The sequence below is a fragment of the Idiotropiscis lumnitzeri genome, chromosome 14, assembly GCF_059441095.1.
Source record: "Idiotropiscis lumnitzeri isolate Australia: NSW breed Sydney's pygmy pipehorse chromosome 14, RoL_Ilum_1.0, whole genome shotgun sequence".
NCBI classification, from domain to species: Eukaryota; Metazoa; Chordata; class Actinopteri; order Syngnathiformes; family Syngnathidae; genus Idiotropiscis; species Idiotropiscis lumnitzeri.
Genome location: NC_142404.1, coordinates 11,023,496 through 11,045,757, shown reverse-complemented (window position 1 = coordinate 11,045,757; position 22,262 = coordinate 11,023,496). Strand labels below are relative to the sequence as shown.

The 22,262-nt window shown below is 40.5% G+C and overlaps 1 protein-coding gene across 4 annotated transcripts in view; it reads left to right on the top strand.

Moving 5' to 3' along the window:
* frmpd4 (FERM and PDZ domain containing 4) overlaps positions 1-22,262 on the top strand; it is a 38,259-nt gene that overhangs the window by 12,406 nt on the left and 3,591 nt on the right. For 3 of the 4 annotated variants that reach the window (XM_088315284.1, XM_088315285.1, XM_088315287.1), the window contains exons 2-15: positions 10,092-10,208; positions 15,649-15,809; positions 16,059-16,161; positions 16,893-16,938; positions 17,411-17,515; positions 18,313-18,420; positions 18,539-18,670; positions 19,267-19,386; positions 19,544-19,680; positions 19,956-20,082; positions 20,270-20,359; positions 20,444-20,626; positions 20,732-20,864; positions 20,941-21,894. In XM_088315284.1, the coding sequence (XP_088171410.1) occupies positions 10,092-10,208; positions 15,649-15,809; positions 16,059-16,161; positions 16,893-16,938; positions 17,411-17,515; positions 18,313-18,420; positions 18,539-18,670; positions 19,267-19,386; positions 19,544-19,680; positions 19,956-20,082; positions 20,270-20,359; positions 20,444-20,626; positions 20,732-20,864; positions 20,941-21,894 (2,516 nt within the window). Of the gene's footprint in view, positions 1-10,091; positions 10,209-10,311; positions 10,570-15,648; positions 15,810-16,058; positions 16,162-16,892; positions 16,939-17,410; positions 17,516-18,312; positions 18,421-18,538; positions 18,671-19,266; positions 19,387-19,543; positions 19,681-19,955; positions 20,083-20,269; positions 20,360-20,443; positions 20,627-20,731; positions 20,865-20,940; positions 21,895-22,262 lie in introns of those variants that run through there. The other variant, XM_088315288.1, reaches the window with a different exon arrangement.

Genomic DNA, 22,262 nt, shown 5'->3' with positions numbered 1-22,262 from the left:
AATGTTGAGCTTCAATTCACTCACCATTTTTTTTTTTTTTTTTTGGGCCAATGCCTTTGAATGCGACGCTCCTTGGCGGCATGACGTTTATTAGGCGACTCCCAGCGGATCCTCCACGTCACTGCAGACTGTCAGCGTTAATAAGGGCCACACAGCACCCTTCCCTGCAACAGCGACAATTTTTATTTATTTTTTTTCATTTTCTTACCCCCAACCCTCCTCGCGCTGCCAACTACAATTTAAGTCATCAGAAAGCTGTTTAGCTCAGGTTGGTGGAGCATTTAATGGGCAATGTCGGCATTTATTCCACACATCAACATCTAAAATAGTTTGGTTTTCCTGTTCAATGGTCCTTTGTGATAGATTCTGTGGATGATTCCATTTGATTGTTAGCCGTACAGAAAAGATGCTCGGTGAGTCATGACGTCGACAGGTTATGTAATTATCAGCAATGTATTTCTGTCGCGTCTCATGGAACTAAATCACTAGACCTGCTTGCATTTCCAATTGTATTCAGATCAAGTCCGTCACATCATTAGAAACATGTTCACATGTTCGCTCTTCGCAACACGTGTATGGGTGTGATCCATTCCCCGCCCCATTTGTGCACTGCAAATCGCTGGTGCGAACACTTATTGATTATTCTTAATGTTGGTCAGAGTACACAAGCGCTAAAGGCTCTGTCGTTCAGAAGAGAATCTCAGAGGAGGAGGAGCAGGAGATCATAAATGGGAGCCAGCTGGCTGACGGATGAGGTCTTAGGCAACCGTTTAGTCTCTTCTGTCCTTTAGAGCTCGGCGCCAAATCCAGTGAAGAGCGCAGCGAGGTGCACTGCTGCATCCGTGACATCACAGGGAGAAACAATAAATAAAGGCTTGGGATGGGGGGGGCTCATCATCAAATTTGTTCAGAAGAAAAAAAAAAAGAAATTATAGCCTGATAATAAAACAACAGAATTTCAGCATTCGTCGTTGCTCATTGACAGTTATGTCATATCTGCAGAGGCACCAAAACGCAAATTTTTATAGAAAATATATTTTTTAAAAAGTATCATACACTACATTATGATTAAGAAGCTAATCTGGGGTATCAAGGAACGCAATAGCCTGTGATGCAATAAGTGATCGACACTTCTTAAATTGCGCCTTGTCTCTCTTATTGGTTGTTTTTCCTCTGAAGTTGTGGTTTCCTGCATAATTTAATCAGAGGCACAAGATAGAAAAAAATTGCCGTAACTGGCCCTATGACAAAAACTGGTTTTAGTGCAAATGCCAATGCACATATGTACGACTTTTGCAGCAGTAAAAAGCTAATATTTTGTCTATAATTAATTTGATGACTTCATTATTTTTCCTGTATTTTAAAAACTATTCAAAAAAATAGGATAGATCCCACCCATCATGGACGTAACCGTGTATTGAAAAGCTTGCCGTAAAACTGAAATGTGGATTTTTCAACTCTTGTGCGTTTTGTCACACTAAATGAATCAAGCCGCACGTATAAAAAAATAATAAAGCCTTCCTTTTCGTAACTTTGTAACATGCATATCGTCACGTCACCACTGTCAAATAAAACAATAAATCCAATAAAAAAATAAAAGTACTCACCCTTATATGACACGTGATGAGAGAAAACAGGAAGTTGTTTGCAGAGTTATGCGGTCATCGAGGGCAAGGGTAGTTTAAAAATTGAGTTATTTTCATGCATGTGGAAAAATATGAGACAAAATCATTGGCGTATTACAAATGATGTCAAGTGGAAGACTATTAGTCATGATCTGTTTGTTGTTTTTGGGTAAATATTTCGTTTCATGTTTTTCTTGTGTTTGGGGTTTGTCTCTTGTTAAAGCTGATTGTGTCCACCTGTGGTCGTCGTCCCACTCCCTATGAACCAATCAGCTCCCTCCAACCCTTTGTGTCCTGTCCAGGTGTTCCTCATTGTCTCATTACTTTCTTTGTATTCACTTCCTTGTTTGCATTCACTTGTGGTCGGTCGTTGTCATGTCGGTTGTCCGTGCTAGTCTCGGATTCCCAAGTGAAGTCAAGTCCTTGTTTTTTTTTTTTTTTTCAAAACCTGACCACGTCAAAGTCGTCCACGCTCACCACTCACTCACCTTTGTAAAATGATTACGTGAACAAGCAATGTTTTAAGTGTACAAGTGTAAAGAGAAGGTAACCACTGTTGTGTTAAAACGAAACCTGAAAATTAAGTGCAACAATACTCACTCTTTGAAAAGACCTGATGACACGTAACGGAGGGTGAATGGGAAGGCGGAAGGTTCACACAGACATATTGTCACCCAGAAGCATTTTCCAGGTATTGATGGAATTGATGTTGCGGAAAATGGATTTAGTTGCATGTATTTATATCATGTCGATAATGGAGAAATCAAAAGAAAGACCAAGAACCGAGGCGTATTGTGGAGAACAAATTAAGCCGTGTAGCTCCCAGGAACATCAACACTGGCACACACATGCCTAATGTCAGTCTATTAGAACGCTAATCGTCTTTGTGTGAACATAACGTAACATGAAGTTAAATACATTTTTATAACAATAATAATAATCACACATTTCTATGACGGTTCATGAACCGTCATAGGCGCTGCTGTTTTGGTAAGCAATGGAGTTCACAGTGAGAGCAATACCTTCGATGATCTATGATAATTACTTGTTTTTTTTCTTCCCTCAACAGAAAATAGTGAGGTCAATTTGAGGGTTAAGTGGACGACGCACCCGGCAAGTAATTGAGGCACGGTGTCTGATCGAGGGATAGACAATTGTTTTTTTCATTCATTCATCTTTCAGTCCACTTTCCTGCAGTTCGACGTCCATTCATGGATGCCATGCAACCGCATGCATAGCTTTAAATCAATCTTCAAGACTCTGAATCAAAACAGTGTTTTTCGCTCATTAGGAACTCGTACAACTTTCCCGTCAGTATATCGTGTCATGTAATTTTCTGTTGGTGAGTTTAATGTTCGGTGTTTTACTAATCAGGTTGACGTAGCGCAATCTATTAATTTGCTCATAAGTTTCATTTCCTCTCTGCGCTGACTCCAAGTGAGGCAGCGGGATTTGGGCGGCTTGCTTACTCACAGTTAAATATCCGGGGCACATCGTGGGTGGGATGCTTCCCTGATGCAGTTTTATTCCCACCCAGAGGAGATTAGCTAACAAACACACACACACACACACACACACACACACAACCTCTTTCTATACAGAGAGCTGCTGAGGATACCCTGGTTGCCCGTGGCAACAATAGCAGCGCTAATAAAATATAAACACAGTATTCATGTAGAAAAGTAGAGAAAATATGGTGGCAGTCTCATCAAGTGAACGTTATTCAGCAGAAACACGATTTCCTTCGAGTGCCATCTAGTGTGTGTGTGAACATACGTTGTTGCTATGACACAGTGACCCCCTCCTGGTGTCGAACTGAGGTGTTATTGTCACCACATCTAAGTGATGGTCATTTGTGGACACTTCTTGGTCAAAAGAAGAAACGGTTTGAAGCTGCGACTCTGAAAATTAACCGATTATCAGACTAACAAGGAGGCAGAGAAGGAGAAGATCGCTAATTGATAAATTACTGTTATGAAGCCTTGAAGTGAATAATGAATCCCGTGTGAGGACAAATGTGGTCGCCTCCTGCTGGCAATGGTGAAGAATGCAGCTTTTAGGCTCCTCTTCAGCTCAAGCCGAAAATTTAGCACAGTCAATATTACTGAATCCCCCTGGTTGCACTGCACTATCTACAGTATAAAAGCACAATAAAGCTGGTCCTAACAAGCTCTCATCCTGACCGGGGGAGATTAGCGACAAGGTAGTGGGAGGAACAGAAAATTAAGTGAGTGGGGGGGGGATTTTGTGAAACAAAATCTATAGAAATATGTTTTTGCTCTCTAAAACTAAAAAGGAGTCATAGAGGAATAAAGCCTTTAATCGGCGAGGTTCCCCTCTGTCTGAGCCACTTCTCCTCGGGCCTCTTTGCGGGAGGCGCTCTTCTCATCTGTCGCATTTCCACAGCTTTCACAACAAAACAGAATCACATTAGAGGTCTCGCTCCGCATCTATTCATGTCGCTCATACCGTACATGCAGTGATGGGAAGCGCAGGAAGATTTGATTGATTTGATTTGGACAAAAGCATCCAAGGATTTTCGAGAGGGGACTTTATCATGGGAAGAAGTTGAAGTCCATCATACAAGACAAATAAAGACACATCAAAACTCACATTCACTTCGACTGGCACAAAATGCATATTTTTGAAAGGTGGGAGGAATGGGCAGTAGCGAGAAAAAAAATCCACAAAAGCTAAAGTGTTGCAAAAAGAATTCGAAAAAAATAAAATAAATAAATACTCAGTTCCGGTGAAGTACACCAACATTTTTATTTGGCATGCTGCCACCTTATGTAATGGAATGTACGACTATGGTAAATCATTAGGAGAAAACTGTTGCTAGCAAGGTACGCGATATGCTAACACTAGGGATGACCAGAATATAGAATACGATGAACCGGAATAACATTTCATCCATCCATCCATTATCGAAGCCATTTATCCTCACACGGGTCGCAAGGGTGCTGGAGGCTATCCCAGCTGTCTTCGTCAAGATCATTATATCATTATTTATTATTATTATTATTATTATTATAATGCTCCCTTTGCAGAAAACGTCATCCGGTCAAGGAGTGTTTATCAATGAATTCAACTTCCATTATCTGAACTGCTTCTCCTCATGAGAGTCGCGAGGGGTGCTGGAGCCTATTCACTTTTCCTAATAAAAATTATTGCGTGAAAGCGAGTATATGGCAGGTGTGAGTCTCTCGCATGGAACTACTACTTTCTTAAAATGCACTATAAAAACTTGGTTGGTGGCATGCTGCTTTTAACATCGCTGCTATAAGAGATTATAGGCTGGCCAGTCGGAACCAATGTCATGAGAGGTTAAAGCGGGTGTGGGCAAACTACGGCCCGGGGGCCACATGCGGCCCGTTAAACGTTTAAATCCGGCCTGCCGAACTTGAAAAAAATTGAATGAATAAACCTCGTTAATGTTTTAGTTTCTAAATACTGTAGTGTGTCAAAGACCGGGTAGTTGTGCTCATAAGTTTATATAAACTTACGACCAGAACTGTATATTTGTAGCCTATATGTTAACGATAAAGCCTTTAATGAATTAATGTTACAAGAATACATTTCCCCAAATTTTGCGGCCTTTGAGTTGCATATAATGTCGTGTCTAATGTACCACGCCAAACCTGCAATATAAATGACAAGAGTGATGTGGGTTTTGACTGACGGTGGTATCGCAAAAAGAAAGACCGAAAGATTAATGTGACTCTGGCTTGACGCGATGCATGCTGGGAAAGCCACATGAGCCAAAGGAAAAGAGAGGAGCCTTCTGACACAGCACATAAATATAAGGGAGGAAAAAAATATAATGAGCAAAATGAACTCGTAAAGTCACAGTTCACTAGTGATTTCACAAAAACGAATGAAAACAAAAGCTTGCAGGTGTTTGCATGGTTTGATTGCATATAGCAACGCCTAATTGGCAAAATCAATGTGAATTATTCAAAAGTAGTTTGAGTGTGTGTGTGTTGGGATGTGATTCTCTTGGCATGCGACTTTTCTATAATGCAGTCACCACGCTCATGAACAGGATTACAGCGTTTCATAACACACTCGAAGTCTTCATGCTATTCAAAAGAGATGAAAGCGAAAGTGAACGACAGTGATAAAGCAAGGATCACGTTGGTCATGCACATTTTATGAAGAGCTGAAAAGTGATCCGTTCCCGTCTCCCACAAAGGATAACTCCAAGTCATTTCCTCCAAATTGTACTTACTGATAACTTTGGACGACGTTCTAATGAGGATGTGGGAAGTTAAATCCTTAATTGACTGGATTCGATTGTGATCTGCCATTCAAATGTGAAATCATTCTCATGAAATCAACTGCTTTCTTGAACTTTTATATTTAGGAACAAGTCATTTATTCATTGTGGGTTCAGCTTTTATAATGATTCATTTGTGATTTATTCCGATTTATTACCTGGCATGCAAACAAAACCAAGCCTTACAAAGTACTGAGTGTTAATTTGACAACAAAATATCATTGTTAATCGTCCACACTGTGACTCTTGGGTAACCTGTTCATGAATTGTGCAGCACGGTTTACCCACATGGCTCTCGACTACGACCGTGCAGCCATCATTTATTCATGAAATGGAAGGAAGATCATTTTCACCGTCCACCGAAGGGTGAACTCTATTTAGCGTCTCGGCAAACTTGAGTCCCGCAACTCAACATTGTAGCGCTGAGAAAAGAAACAAGAAATCAAAGATCATGGGATCGATGGCATTTCAGCTAGTGCGTATAAAAAATGGATTTAAAGAGAGGGTTGGTCATTTGGGAGAAGAATCTTGAAGGCAAATCACCTGAAACTGTAAGTACCCTATCAACCAGTTGATTTTGTTAGCGTTAATGCATTAATGGGTTTTGCAAAATTCCAGGTTGTGTTTTTTTTTTTTAATTGTTGTGAACGTTCCGTAAATAATAGTTATCTATAACCATTAATAGGTTTGGCGTACAATGGACCCCTATTAGAATGGAAGCAGGCCTAATATTCTTAGTGACGGATTTCAACTGAAGCACAATAGTCAATTTTCATGTCATATGCACACCGGCGCACCACTAATGCGTACCCCTGTAAGCATGTTTTTGTTGTCAAATTAACAAACTTAATGAACTGATCTCAGTATACTTCAAAAAAATAAAACTAACTCAAAGAATGAAGCCAAGCAAAAGGTATTCATTAATTCAAATGGAAATTTTTAATTCCTCCTGATAACAGCAGAAGGTTCCTGGATACTTACTGCTCTCTCTCTCTCTCTCTCTCTATATATATATATATATATATTTATATATATATATATATATATATATATATATATATATATATTTATATATATATATATATTTATTTTTTTTTAATGTATTTTTTACATTTTTTCTTTTTTTATTTGTATTTTTTTAATATATATTCCCTTTAATTTTCTTATCATAAATATGAAGGATAAAAATGCACTTCACTGTTGGCACTCCTACAGCTTGCTCCCGTGTCCACACACATCATTTGGGCTGCGGGAAACGTGTTCTAAATATACACCACTGAAGCCTTCTCCCAGCAAATGTGCTGTGTGTCAAATAAATCCATGCATCTGGAAACTCACATACACCGCGAGCACACTGTTGCTTTGGGAACGCAAACACATTGCCTCACATGAACTACAAGAGTAGCGTGCGCTGAGGCAAAAAACACTGTTTTCCGATGGCTCACCGCCATGTATTTTGTGGCAAAACACTGCTGCTGCGGTGCTGATGAGCCGACGTGATATTATTCACATCCCATGGCGTTGGCACGTGCACACATGCGAGCGGGGCATGCTAGCGGACACAGGGCACATTAACATACCCACCCATGCAGACGCGAGAGCGCTGCACACAACTTTATTATGGCTGCTACAATAACTAGGGAAGCATTTAGAGGGAGAGACAGGGAGTCTTTGAATAATGGATGCAAAGAGCCCTGTTACACGGAAGACAAGCCTTTGAAGTGACATAACTTACTGCCACTGCTTTCATGGTGAAACCAGTGTGCAGATTCAAAGATGCAGGGAAGAGACCAAGAAGAAAATTTGTCAATTACCGGTATGAATTGTTTTGCCACTTTGTGTCAGGAGGTTTGAAGCAGTCACAAAAGATGTTAAATTCGGGCAGGTGTAAAAAAGAATAAATACTGTATATAGTAGTAGTAGTGCTTGTGTGAAGATCACATCAAGTGGAGACTTTGAGGACATGAGACAGAGTCAAGACAAAGCTTTTGAAAAAATCCGACAGAGTAAAGATCCAAGACTCAAATGATCGTGATTTAGCTTCTCCAGACCTTTCTGATTATCTGATCATTTGAGTCAGGTGTGTGGCAGTAGCGAGAGATGGGAAACAGGAAGCACACCGGCCCTTGAGGAACAGGATTGAGGACCCCTTCGTTACACGTTTGACATCATCGTGCACTCAAACCCAGTTGTCCAAATTAAGTTTACAGAAAACATATTCATCCAAAGCCTTGACTATTTCTCCTCATGAAGACTCATAAAAACACTTCCCGTAAGTGCTTCCTTTTTTTTTTTTTTTTATCTGCAACTAGTCCCCTTTTCATTTATTAATGTATTTATTTTATTGTGGACAACGGCTGCGTTTATTCCCTGATGAATTTTGCTGACTCCATTCGCGTTTTGCATTTGTTTTTGAGTGCATCTGTTGAAAACGTCATTAGCGCAGAATTCGTCTGGGCTTCTTTTAGCCAGAATGTGTTGACCTTCGAGAAAGAAAAGCCAATTTCATGCCTGTCACAAGTACAAGTGTGAGGCATGCGCATGTAATTCATTTGGTTTGTATTTCCGTTCTCAACATTGTCCAATTGATCACGCTGGAATCTCTTATCACTTTCGCCTTTTATCAGCCACCAAAGCCCACAGCTCATTTATTTCCATTATAATTCAGATATTCCAATGCAGAAAACATTTTCTTTTTGTATTTCCATGTTGCCAACTCACTGGAAGATATAAAAATAGTATCAACCCCCCCTTTGAGCTCATTTCAACTCATGCTTCGGGTGACACGTAAGGACATGCAATTGTTTCCTAGCCTAAAGTAATTTAAGCGTATCAAATCACACACACTGACGATTTTACATTGATATGCATGTTCTCCGTCATCATAGACTAAGATTTTTATTGTTTAAATGGAAATAGTGTTGCTCTAAAAAAAAGGCATTTTCAGTAGCGAGGTCCAATAACACTGATTTCCTTTTTGATCAGATACTGAGTAAAATGCATAAAAATCAACAGATTTTTTTTCCCTTTTCCATACATTAGCTTGTGCAAATACATGTGATGTGTCAGGTAAATTTGAAAAGAGTTGTGTATTTTAAATCATGGTTTCATTAAGAATGTGATGATGATAATCATGATAATAATAATAATAATAATAATAATAATAATAATAATAATAATAATAATAATAATAATATTATAAATAAATTCGAATAATTATAATAATAATAATGATAATAATAATAATAATTATTATTATTTTAAATTTGGAAGTTGAGGTAGCTGTCAGACTTGCTGTTTTTGACTCAAATTAAGCCTGCGAGTAAATATTTAATCAAATAAATAAATTCCTTGCAACAACTAATTCACTAGTAAAAGCAAATTAGACTCATTATCAATAATATTTTTTCTAACATACATTTTTCTTTGTTCATCATTTTTTTTTCCTGTGTGATATTATCCCAGTAACACACATGCTATTACGCTAAGCTGAAATAATGTAGCTATTTGGCAGCATATATTTATTTTGTTACTTATTTCCTACCCATATTTATTCATTTGAGCAACCCTAACAGCAACACCTCCCAAAGCTCCAGATTTTCTCCCTTTTTACCTGCATAGTGCCAAAGACATCTATCTTGCCTTAGAGACATCACTTGACACTGTGCTCTCCTCTTCTGTCCGCCTCATCCTAAATGTCTCGTATTCTGTGCTGTGATTTACCCCGAGGTGCTTCAAAAGCTTTGTTGTTTGGCCACAACTCCTTCATGCTCTTCCACAAACCGCATCTTGGCTGCTTGTGGAGCTGAACTCGCTCCACACATGACGCCGTTCACGCTCTGCCAAAATGCCATTGCATAAAGTCAGACTGACTGAGTGACTGACTCAGCAGCGCGCGTGACGGGCTGCTGCGCTTACGCATCATGCACCTCCTCTGCGTGCTTGTTACTAATATACATTACCTCAAATGACTAAAGTATCAAAAGTATTTTTGATCTAAAAAGATCTGGTGAAGGAGGTATCGATCAGGATAAGCGGCATCAAAAATGTCTGGATGAATTAATAGAAGTTTCAAGTAAAAACCATTCAAAGCTTGTCTATGTCAGCCTCAGGTTGTGAGTTCAAATTCAGCCTATACTCTCATTTTACAACATCTCTACTTGATCTCTCCCCTATTTTATCTGCAGCCACAGGACCAAGTCATCAGGCTGGCCGCCCCCTTCGGGGACGTGGAGCCCCTCACAGGGACCCCCCAATGGCTGGGACATGGGGACCAATAGAGAGGGGCGTGACTGCTACATCAAGTGAGTGTTTTAAAAGAGCTCCAATCCCCCAGATGTTTCAGACCACTTGGCAAAGCTATGATTATTCCAGCAGCGTCACTGCCTCCACGGCATCTCCATCTGTGCATTCGGAATACTGATTCGCTTTTCCTTACCCTGCTGTGCGCGCTCTCTCTCTCTCTTTCTTTCTTTTTCTCTATGCCCTGCACACCACATTCTCCCTCTCACACACCCACCACACTCTGCACGCAGTCTCTTGTATGCAGAAGAGGACTTTTTTTTTTTTTTTTAAAGCAAATTCACCTGTGCGGGGGATTTTCGTTTGCACCGCTACTTGTCTCATTTATCAGAGGATTCCGGCTTAATTGACTGTCACGTAAAGGTAAAGAGATGCTAAGTCTGCGTTTCATAACGTTTAAGTGTTGTTCTAGAGATTGGACTTTTGATGACAAACTGTATTGCATACTTCTCGAGGTTGAACGTGATTCTAATGTATGGACCGTATATGATAATCTATCCATTTATCTTCAATTTGCATTTCTGTCTTGTGTATTTATGTGATGCACCAAAGAGGAGGTGAAGCCTAGTCACACGAGGGTTGTAGCCCGGCGTGCGTGATGTGGAGAGGTGTTATATAAGAAGTGAGAGTGCTGGATGCAGTTAGAGCGGCAGATTCACGGAGGCTGTTCTGGCGTCAGACCTGGGTCGTCAAAATTTGTGGGAGACTCATGAATAATCAAATGTCCACTTGTATGTCTGTCAGTGGCCATCTGAGCGTGTCGAGGCCACCGGGCACAATGCAAGTCGGTAGCGTTCCTTAAAGGAACGTGTCTGCGTGACAGCGGCACATAAATAAACCAGTGGCTATTTAATATTAACTGTATGACACATCGTATTAAAAGGATGTGATGCGGTCTAGGGAGTGATTCTGAACGAGTGTTGTACATCCTCAGCAAAACGATTCGACAAAGACTTCTTGTCAGATGGTCTTGATTAAGAACTTCCGAATGCAAGGATGTCACGTCTCAATTGAATTGTATAAAGGGTCAATAGCGTGGTCTTTAAAAGAAGGATTGTCAATAAAAAGAGTGCGTTGGTAACATATTCGTAAAAACACAATCGAATCTATCCTCAACTCTTGCCAGTGAATCGAGTGAAAGCAGATTTTTAAAAAGTAATGAGGCACAGAGAGGAAGCGTAATCCTTATTCTCCAAAATACGCTTGAAATGTCCAGTCGCATGGTTTGAGGCGTAGCTAATGGCAAAGGTTTTTCTAAGCTGCGGATAACTCTTTATACAACGGATGAAGTGGGTGTCGTACACAATATAGCACTGTAGCAAACACATTACCGTGCAGTAGTTTTCCATCGCTTGACTGACAACGTTGAAGGGAGACTCAAAATGTTGCAGGAAGACAATAAAATAAAAGCACTTTAGTAGCACAAATCACAGTGGTTTCAGAGAGTGTCAGTGTCACCTGTCACCTTACCTCTTTAAGAGAGTCACAGGTGTAGCCAGCTATAATGAATGAGGGGGAGGGGGAGGGGGGCAGATGATGGAATAATTGTAGATTATTGTACATTTATTCTATAGTACATCATATAAAAAGACATCGCTTGCCGTAAACTGCTTTGATCTGTGTGATGCACACAAATTCAGACACTAACACAGGGGTGGTCAAACTACGGCCCGGGGGCCACATGTAGCCCGTTAAACGTTTAATCCGGCCCGCCGAACTTGAAAAAAATTTAAACGAATAAACCTTTTTATTTTCTAAATACTGTGATATTTCAAAGACATATATATATATATATATATATATATATATTGTTGCAATGCTTTTGTTCACTTTCATTTCAAATTAAATGTTTTTTTTTTCTCCGATGAGGTGAGGTTACCAAAACACTCCATCGATCTGCTCCTGGTCCCGGCCCCTCTGTCATATTTTAGAACCCATTGTGGCTCGCCAATCAAAAAGTTTAAAAAAAAAAAAAAAAAAAAGAAGGAAAGAAAAAACATGCACTGGTAATGTAGTGTAAAAAGTAGTGGTTAGGAAGCAGTATAATATTAGATCAATACATCATCAATTCAGGCATGCATGGAACTGATTTTTTTTCAAAAATTAAGGTTAAATGGAGAGAGCCACTTGGCTGCACCCAATAGAAGCGCTGTTATTTCAGTCTCAGTTTTACAAAGCTAACAAACTACAAAAGCATGTAAAAATGTGAGTGACACTGATCGTTAGAAACAGCCCACTTGAGAAGCACTTACTCTGTTGTTCTTATCGCCTGACAGCCATTTTGCGATGTACTGCAATTTGTTGTCGACTAAAAATCACATCACAGTACATACAACTCAGGTAATGACAATCACGTCTCACCTGTTGTCTGGGTTTTGTCTTGTGACGTTTTGTAACCCTTTGGTGCTGTAATGCCATTTTTCAGTTGACCACCCTGTGAGATGGATAAAAATGTATAGATTTTTCGGCTTAAATCATATTCCACAAACTCGTTATTGATCACAATATCATTTTTATACTAATGGGAATAGAAATACTCGCATAGAACATAATGTCAAGAAAATTCTTCTCGAACCATGAATACATCGCCGATTGTGGCTGAAGCATTTCGTTCTTAAATGTTGTCAAATGGGGGATGAAATGTCAAACAAAGAGCAAAAGAACATGAGTCATTATTTGTTAAAGTGGTTCAAAAATAATTTCCGAAGAAGCTGTGAGCAGATAACAAAGAAAAAACACTCTGCCTGCTCTGTCCTTTCCAAGATGGAAATTGTTCCTGTGGCACAACTGTTGTCGGCACAATGCCGCGCTTGTCTGCTTTTGGGGCACGGTCCATTGAACAAAATTAAATCCAAATGCACAAAAACTGCAAATGTTGTCCGAGCATCGATTTCTTGGTGTCTCACTAAAAAACTCATTGTGGAAATATGTTAGTTGCTAATGCGTATAATTAGGGGCCATCACATGCATGGCTGTCCGCACAATGGGAACAAAGCCATGTTAAGCAGGTGGCCAGCGCTGGGGAAGAGACAGTACAGACCCGTATGGTTTTGACAATCTGTTGAGTTGCCCACTTGGGGGATTTAAAAAAAAAAAACACCAAAATGTGTCAAGTGCTTTTAGAGAATGAACAATATTAAAAAATGACAGATAAAAAACAAGGCCTCACAGCCCCATACCCGTCAGGGACGGGTGAAAATTAAAAGGTGGACTTGATGCACACACTGTATATGAATTAATGGGAGCGTCAGAGCAGAGTTATTGCATCTATGCATTTCTGCCGGTAGGGTGGAGGCTATGAATCATTTCAGGACGGGACTTTCATCACATAAACAGTAGGAAGTGATTGATCTGGCTCTGACCTTGTGCATCGTTTGTGGCATGGCACGCAACGTAGCAAAACCCGTCGGTCAAATATTAGAGCAGGTGTGGGCAAACTACGGCCCGGGGGCCACATGCGGGCCGTTATTTGTTTTAATCCGGCCCGCCGAACTTGAAAAAAATGAAATGAACAAACCTTGTTCATGTTTTTTTTTTCTAAATATTGCTGTAATGCTTTTGTTCACTTTCATTTAAAATTAATTGTATTTTTTTTCTCCGATGAGGTGAGGTCTACTCTTGGTAGACATGTTTAACAAATTTCAGGTTATAAAGTCAAAGATCAAGGGGGCGGTATCGAGCTAATTTCTCACGGGATGGGTGGGTAAATGGTTATTTTCACCAGGTGAACACACCTGGCAAAATTTGTTCCGTTTTTTAGTATGGATTTATTTGGCGTATAAATAATAATCACAAAGAACAAAAAGCCATCTCATGAGTCCCACCATAACATGTTCAGGCCCTAATAAAAGCTGTCTCTGTTTGTTTCATAGTCAGAGCGTGCTCCTGGAAGATATTACGATTCTAATTAAAAAAGTGTCAACATTTCCACGAAGTGTAATACCAGAAAGCTACACTTTACCACCAGGCATCAAATAAAACACAATGGCCCCTTCTTAATGGAGATTACATTGTAAACCGTGCAGAATTTATTTGATTTGCCATTAAAACAAAGACAGAAAGTAATTTAATGAGGCCGTTCTGAGCTTTTGAATTTGTCAATATACTCACAATACGAATGGGGGTCCACAATTAAAGCACTCCTTTGTTGTTCTTTGTCCAAAATCTTCAAAAGCTTTTTTTTTTTTTTTTAAAGAAATACATAAAAATTAGATGTTGTCATCATACAGAAATTGAAACTCACTACGCTATTGAGCTTTTTCTTTCCTTTCTTGTTTTTGGCAACTGACAAGATTTTGCTGTGTCTTTGTTTCCTGACCGGTTAATTGTTAGTAATTATTGCCGAATAGCACACGTGTCAAGAATAAATGTGAATTGCACACTGTCTGCTTAGGCCCAAGGCTTTAATTAACCAACAGTGCTGGCAAGATTCTGTTTGTGATTCTGTGCTGAAAAACTCTTCTCAAGGTTAAGGATGGGAAATACAAAATGCTTTGCGTTCTGTTACGAATGCTGAGATTCTCATAGAATAAGGAAGGACTTTCCTACCGTCACAGTCTCTTGTAGTGATTACATTATATGAGCACCAAGTGGTTTCGTAACATTGTCAGAATCTACAGAAATGACTGAAAATGCTGTATTATGCGTGCCAAGCGAGTAGTTGGAACATCACGTGCCACGTCAGGATTCCTTGAGGATGGCGTTATGCACTGAAAAGTCGACAAAGTGCGGCCATCAGACGCTGAAATGGAATCATTGATGCCATTGGTTATACACGGATATACACTAGCCGTTTATCTATTTTCCCGACATTCCCAATAGCCACCCCACCTCTGCGTACACCACATCTCCTGTGGGTGGCGCCACCAGAGAGTTGGCATGACACCTTCTTGTGACTGAGTCCAGCCCTGAGATCATTCAGGAGCTTCAAAACTGTATTGATGAATAAATCATGTTTTTAAAAAGAGCAGAAAAGTTCTCCCTGCCACCTCTCACTTTGCCTGCGCTACGCTAACACTACTTAACCCGTTTGCAGTACATCTGCCTTTCAGACATGCTATATACAGTGTAAAACTCACCAGCACAATTCATCTCAGGTTTGATAACTCACATCACACTGCGCTTGATAAATACATCTATGTACATAAATTGAGCAAAAGCAATTCAGCCGTTTGGCAAACGCAATTCTGATTACTCCCGGTTTGTAGATCAGTTTCAACTTATGTTTTTAATGCTCAAACCTCAGCGACATCAGGCCTTTAGACTCCAAAGGCCAAAACAAAACCGTCTTCACCAACCAGTTACAAAGTATGTCATTCCAAATGTAAAATTCAAGAATTCAGACTGACATATTCAAAACTCTCTCACAGGCACCAACGACTAGTTCATTGTTGAACAAAGCAACTGAACAAAATGTCAAGAATCCTCGTCTTTTTTTCACAGCCAATTCAGCCAGAGCAGCTCCCTGGAAGAGGTTCGCTTCGATGGAGACAAGTTTGTGCCGCCAGCACCCCGGAAGGTGGAGATGAGACGAGACCCGGTGCTTGGCTTTGGCTTTGTGGCAGGCAGTGAGAAACCTGTGGTGGTCCGCTCAGTCACACCAGGTAAAATGACTCAGCTTTTACTCCAACAGTGACTCATCCAATTGTCAACACTTTAGATCTGGAAGAGGGCAAGTACTCCATAACAGTAAAAAAGTCAAATTCATGGCAGGTTTATCTGACAGAAATGATTCATCCATTTGAACAAGACTTGATGAGCAAGCTCACAGGTCGTGACACCGGAAATGGTGTGTGTGTGTACGGGATGATGCCAGATTTGTATTATAAAACATGTTTGGTGTGTGTGAACAGGGGGTCCATCAGAGGGCAAGCTCATCCCAGGGGACGAGATCATCATGATCAATGATGAGCCAGTCAGTTCCGCACCCAGGGAGAGGGTTATTGACCTTGTCAGGTAGGACAACACAAGAAGACACTTTTACTCAACTGCCTAATGCAGTCTGGCAGGTCTCATGCATTTTCATGCAAACTATCAAAACGTTCAAGTCAGCTTGCTATGCGCGCATGGGTAACATGGTGGAAGCAGTCCGTAGAAGCCATCTTTACCAAAAAAAAATTTTTTAAAAAGTATTTCATATTTCGAGGTCTTTTAAGAACACTTTCTGCAATATTTATATATTTGTTTATACTTTGAATTACATTACAGTAGAACCTCTTATATTGTACACATATGAAATTCTAAATTTGCGTGTACATTTTTTTTCTCCTTTTTATTGAATTATTTATATTTCCCGAATGGAAAAATGGTTTCAAAATATGAAGGTCGACCAGCATTCTGGAAGGAATCACGTTTCGCCCCGGTATCATTGACCTGCTGGTGACAGTGGGTCACCGGAAGGATGATGATTCAAAATTCAAACTATCGTTTTGAGAGGATGGGCAGAAAAAAAGAAAGAAACGCAAATCTTGAACGTAAGCACGCAGTCACAGTGCATGTGACATTGATGAAATTAATTTTGGGAAAAGCGCCCAATGTGGCTGCGACTTTGCAGTTTTTGTGGTTTTCATCGAGGAACACAGTGCGGCCTCCGGTAGGAATAAATAAAATAGAATATGACAATATTTGGTAAGATGATTTGTTATTTTGACTCAAAGTGCTATGCTGTTTTTTTGTCATTTTTATAGGAGCTGCAAGGAGTCCATATTGTTGACTGTTGTTCAGCCATACCCGGTACGTATCTTTCCACCACGCAGCAGATGGTGACCTAAACGGAGCCAAATGTCAGTCAGTTGTATTGTCATTGATTTTCCTTAAAAAAATGAAGATCAGAATATGGTAATTCCCCCCAATAACCAGGCGTTAATCAATAGTGCTTTATCGGAGGAACCCATTTCTTGACTTCAATGAGCAATTAAATTTGTAGAATGATTTGAATTGCAGAAAGGAAAGGATTTGTGTAGAGTTTTCTAATACTCAAGAGAACCAAGCAGCTCTTCTATTCCAGTCTGTAATTACTTCCATTTGCCAGACGATTCTTTGCAGCCTCAATGTCACACTTGATGGTGAGCGGGGTTATTATGTTTCAAAGGAGGATACATGCATATTAAATGAGGGTAAAGTTGGGGGGGGGTGCATTTGACTCATTTTAGAAGGGACCTGAATGTCCTTTAAAAACTCCTGCTTTCTTCTTTGTCTCCCAAAGTCACCCAAGTCGGCATTCATCAGCGCAGCCAAAAAGGCCAAGTTAAAGACAAATCCTGTGAAAGTCCGCTTTGCAGAAGAAGTCATCATCAACGGCCAGGTTCCTGTAAGTCGCATGCGTAACTTTTGTGTGTTCTCTAAGCTGACACAGAGCAGATAAGACAATATTTCTTTTCATCACTCCGGAATAGAGAACGTGTAGGCCTGAGTGACAGATGGAGGCACATGCTTTCACAAAGCACTCCACTGGTTTGTAAAATGTGTCACAAAGAGAGAGCAACCACATAGTGTGTGAACTGAGGGAATTGATTTGGAAAAGGCTGATCCGTCAATCTAGTTTGGAATTAACCCTTGGGCTTCAGACAGCTACAACGAACAGTGAATCTGTAGTCATGACTCACAAAGGAACCGACAATCAGGAAATCGTGGCCCGACCTTAAAACAGACTGGTTGGGCCAAGCGAGGGTTCAAAGGTTCATTTAAAAGTCGAGTTGATAATAACGAATAAAAAAATCTAATTTTACTAAACTGAGTTGGATTTGATGCATACATATGTACATTAGCGCTTAAATCAGGCGTGGGCAAACTACGGCTCTGGGGCCACATGCGGCCCATTCAACGTTTTAATCCGGCCCGCCGAATTTAAAAAGAATTAAATGAATAAACCTTATTAATGTTTTATTTTCTGAATACTATGGTTTTTCAAAGACATGTATATTGTTGTTATGCTTTTGTGCACTTTCATTTGTTCAACATTTAAAACAGGCAACCTAGCGCTTTCTCTAAACCAACCAACTTTTAACTGATATCTCCGAGCGAGTTTAAAAAAAAAAAAAGCAAGACAGTTTCTCTGTTCATCTGTGTTTTCCTTTGTTGAGTCTTTTGTTTTCATTCCTCTCGCAGGAAACTGTGAAGGACAACTCACTACTTTTTATGCCAAATGTACTCAAGGTCTACCTGGAAAATGGCCAGACCAAATCATTTAAATTTGACTGCAACACATCTATTAAGGTAGGTCTGAACCGATCTAATATCAATTCAAATTTGACTAACTATTCAAAGCTTTGTTTGCTTCGTGTAGACCACATTTTCCTGCAATACTTGACACGTTGAATTTCTGTTTGAGCAGGATGTCATCTTGACACTGCAAGAGAAGCTGTCCATTAAGAGCATCGAGCACTTCTCTCTGATTCTGGAGCATAGAGCTGAAGGATCGGCCAGCAAATTGATGCTCCTGCATGAGCAAGAAATGCTAACTCAGGTGAGATAGCACACTTCAGTCGTGTACGAAGTTTAAAAGTTGTTTTTACATGGTGTTAAATATTTCTAATATATATATATTTTTTTACTTTTGAGCTTGCTTATTTAAGGCAGGATATTGAAATGCAACGCGTTTACTGTACATTATTATTTTGTGCATTATTCCAGATATGCTAAAAAAAAAGATTTTATTCGTTTTGATTTGAACCACAACAGAACTAGACTTCTTTCCATATAATACAGTTACAGTGGTAACAAATTGGATGTGCTACTTTTTTTTTTTTATTATTATGTGTGTAAAATAAATCTTATTGGTTCATTCCATACATTATTATTCTTAATTCTCTCCCGAAAGCCAAAGACACAGCACAGTTAACACTATGATGACGGTTGAATGAGCGTACAGCGTTTGCATAATATGACGACATTTGACATGACAAAAGTTTCCAATTCCAAAATGCAACTTCCTAGGTGTATTTTTCCAGATAATTTGATCAAACTCCAAATTGTACAACTATTCTACTGTCATGGTCTGACAAAATGAGATGCCTGCTTCCATACACAGTCTATACACTATACATTTATCTTGGACTCTAGGTGACAAAGAGGCCGGGGTCTCACAAGATGAAGTGTTTTTTTCGCATCACCTTTGTCCCAAAGGACCCGTTAGAGCTGCTTAGGAGAGATGCAATCGCATTTGAGTACCTCTATGTCCAGGTGAGTAACAATAAATCAATATTGAAGCTCTGACGACGTACCGCCAAGTCTAATTATAGATGAATGCGTATTGTAGTTGTGACTTGTGTACTCGCAATCATTCAGCCAGTCTGTAATGTAACCTCTCGTCCTCTCTCTCTCTCTGTTCCGTTTCAAGAGCTGTAATGATGTGGTACTGGAGCGATTTGGGTCAGAGCTGAAATATGACACTGCCCTCCGTCTGGCCGCCTTGCAAATGTACATCCTAACCATCAATACCAAGCAGTCCCAGAAAGTGTCCCTCAAGTATATTGAGTAAGTAGAAATGATTTCACAATATGTGACATGGTGCATATTTAAAGCAGTACTGTATTAATAAAATGCTCGAAGGCCGCCGACCACATCTAGCTGTCTTTGTTGTTGCTAGTGTACAATTGACGACATCAACCAACCGAGCTGCTGATGAGTTAATAACCCAGATAGTGACAATCGAGGGTCATATACTGGAACACTGATTAAAAAAAAACTGAACTGTTCTTCCCTCCCAATTGATTGACCTTATGTAACGTTTATAAATTGTACATGCACAGGAAGGAGTGGGGGTTGGCCTTGTTCCTGCCTCCCGCAGTGCTGTCCAGCATGAAAGAGAAAAACATCAAAAAAGCGCTCACTCACATCCTCAAAACCAACCAGAATTTGGTTCCACCTGGTAAAAAGGTAAAGGCAAAAGTCTCATATTTATGTTATGTCTTTCATCCCCATCTCCCTCCACCTGCGGGTGTTTCATAACACCTTTGATATGGTTGTGGAACAAAACATTTTCCTGTGACTAAGATACACGATAAATTGGTGAGAATGTCTCAAATGAATCATTTGTGACTATATCTAACGTTGCACATTGCAGCTGACTGCCTTGCAGGCTAAGGTCCATTATCTGAAGTATCTCAGTGACTTGAGGCTCTATGGAGGTCGGGTGTTTAAGTCTACACTTATTGTAAGTGAAACCACAATTGATGTCAGACAGCAGTCATGTGTACTGTGTGTGAGGAAGTGATAGATGTGCTGATTCTTTTCACAGCAAGGCGAAAAGCACACCGAAGTGACCTTGCTGGTTGGGCCCAAATATGGCATCAGCCATGTGATTAACACCAAAACCAACTTGGTGGCACTTCTGGCTGATTTCAGCCACGTCAATCGCATCGAGATGTACGCGGAAGATGAAAACAAAGTTCGAGTGGAGCTACATGTTCTGGATGTTAAGGTTGGAATCGTTTCTATCGGGTTCATTCCAGCACATCTCAGTTTACATCATTGACCAAATGATCTATTTACGATAGTTTAGTTGACTTTTCTGCCTCTTTCTCAGCCCATCACGCTCTTAATGGAGTCTGTTGATGCGATGAATTTGGCCTGCCTGACTGCCGGATACTACAGATTACTGGTGGATTCTCGGCGTTCCATCTTCAATATGGCCAAGAACACAGACTCTACGGATATAAGTATGTCCACAACAGCTATCAAAGGACATCTTGCTCCATTCCATAGATCGACTTTGATTTGGTCTCCTCTATGCAGGCCATGCCGCAAAGATCAAGCAGAGCTACCAGGCCATCGAGTATACATACAGCACACCCCAAAAGGGATATGAAGACAGAAACAACCAGAGGTGCAGCCAGGATTTCTCAGACCAGGAGTGTGAATACCTCGACCGCGGCAGATGTGAAGGCCAACCCTCCTACATGGCTGAGCTCCACCAGGCTCAGCATACAATACATATGGTTGAAAGGGCGGAGTTCTGCAGGGTACCGTCCACCCAAACATACCTTAATGTCCCGAGAACCAAAGGCCAAGAACCCTGTAGGAGTGCAAAGGTGTCTTTCATTTTTGGAGATCCTCCCTTAGACACCGTAAACCCCCAAAATCTGGGCTACCAGAGACTGATGGATGACAGTTCCGAGATCATAGACAATCACAGCCCAATGTACAGGCGTCTTGAGGAGGACTACAAGATGATGGATGCCCTAGAAGAGGGCGATGGGTATCAGTATTCCACCAAAATGTTTGAGGAGCCGCTGCTGCATGATATCTGCTATGCAGAAACAACGGATGACGCAGAAGACGAGGATGACATCAGCTGCGAAGAGGACATGGTGATGAGTGACATTGACAAGCCTACATTGCTCTCCCTCTCAGGGTCCAGCGATGACATCATTGACTTGACCTCCCTCCCTCCACCACCGGAGGGTAACGACGAGGAGGATAATGACGTGCTGCTGCACTCTCTCAATCTGGCCATTGCTGCTCCTCCTCCTGGCTTCAGGGACAGCTCCGATGAGGAGGAGCAGCAGGAGGTTGGGAGTCAGGCTCAGGGGGGCTGCAATGATATCCCGGTGTCGCTCATAGATTCGGTGCCCGCCCGCAGAGCTCAGAACCAGGGGGAGCCTCTTGACGAAGCTGTTGTGTCCACCTTGCAGGCACTCGAGGCCCTTGCTGCATCTGAGGAACCAGCGCCGTCTGAGAACAGCACAGGTTCCCCTTTTACTATTGTAACGTTCATTCATTAACATCACAAATATCCCAGCCATTCACTTTTCATTTGTTGCTGTTCATTTTTTTTCCAATAAAGCCCATTTTGTTCTATATTTCCATTTGTGTGAGCTTCTTCATTCATTTGTGCATAGACATTCATTTTCATTACCAAAATGTTTGAATGTCAAGAGTTGTTTGCTTTGTATTTTACAGCTGAACATAAGATGTTTCTTCCTGCCGTAGCAAAATAATCGCAATTGAACACTTTTCAGCGACGTGCCTTGAATAAGGTATTTCACAGATTCATTATTCAAAGGAAATTGTCAGCAAAGGGGCACTGAAACCAAAACAAAACATTATTAAAAAAA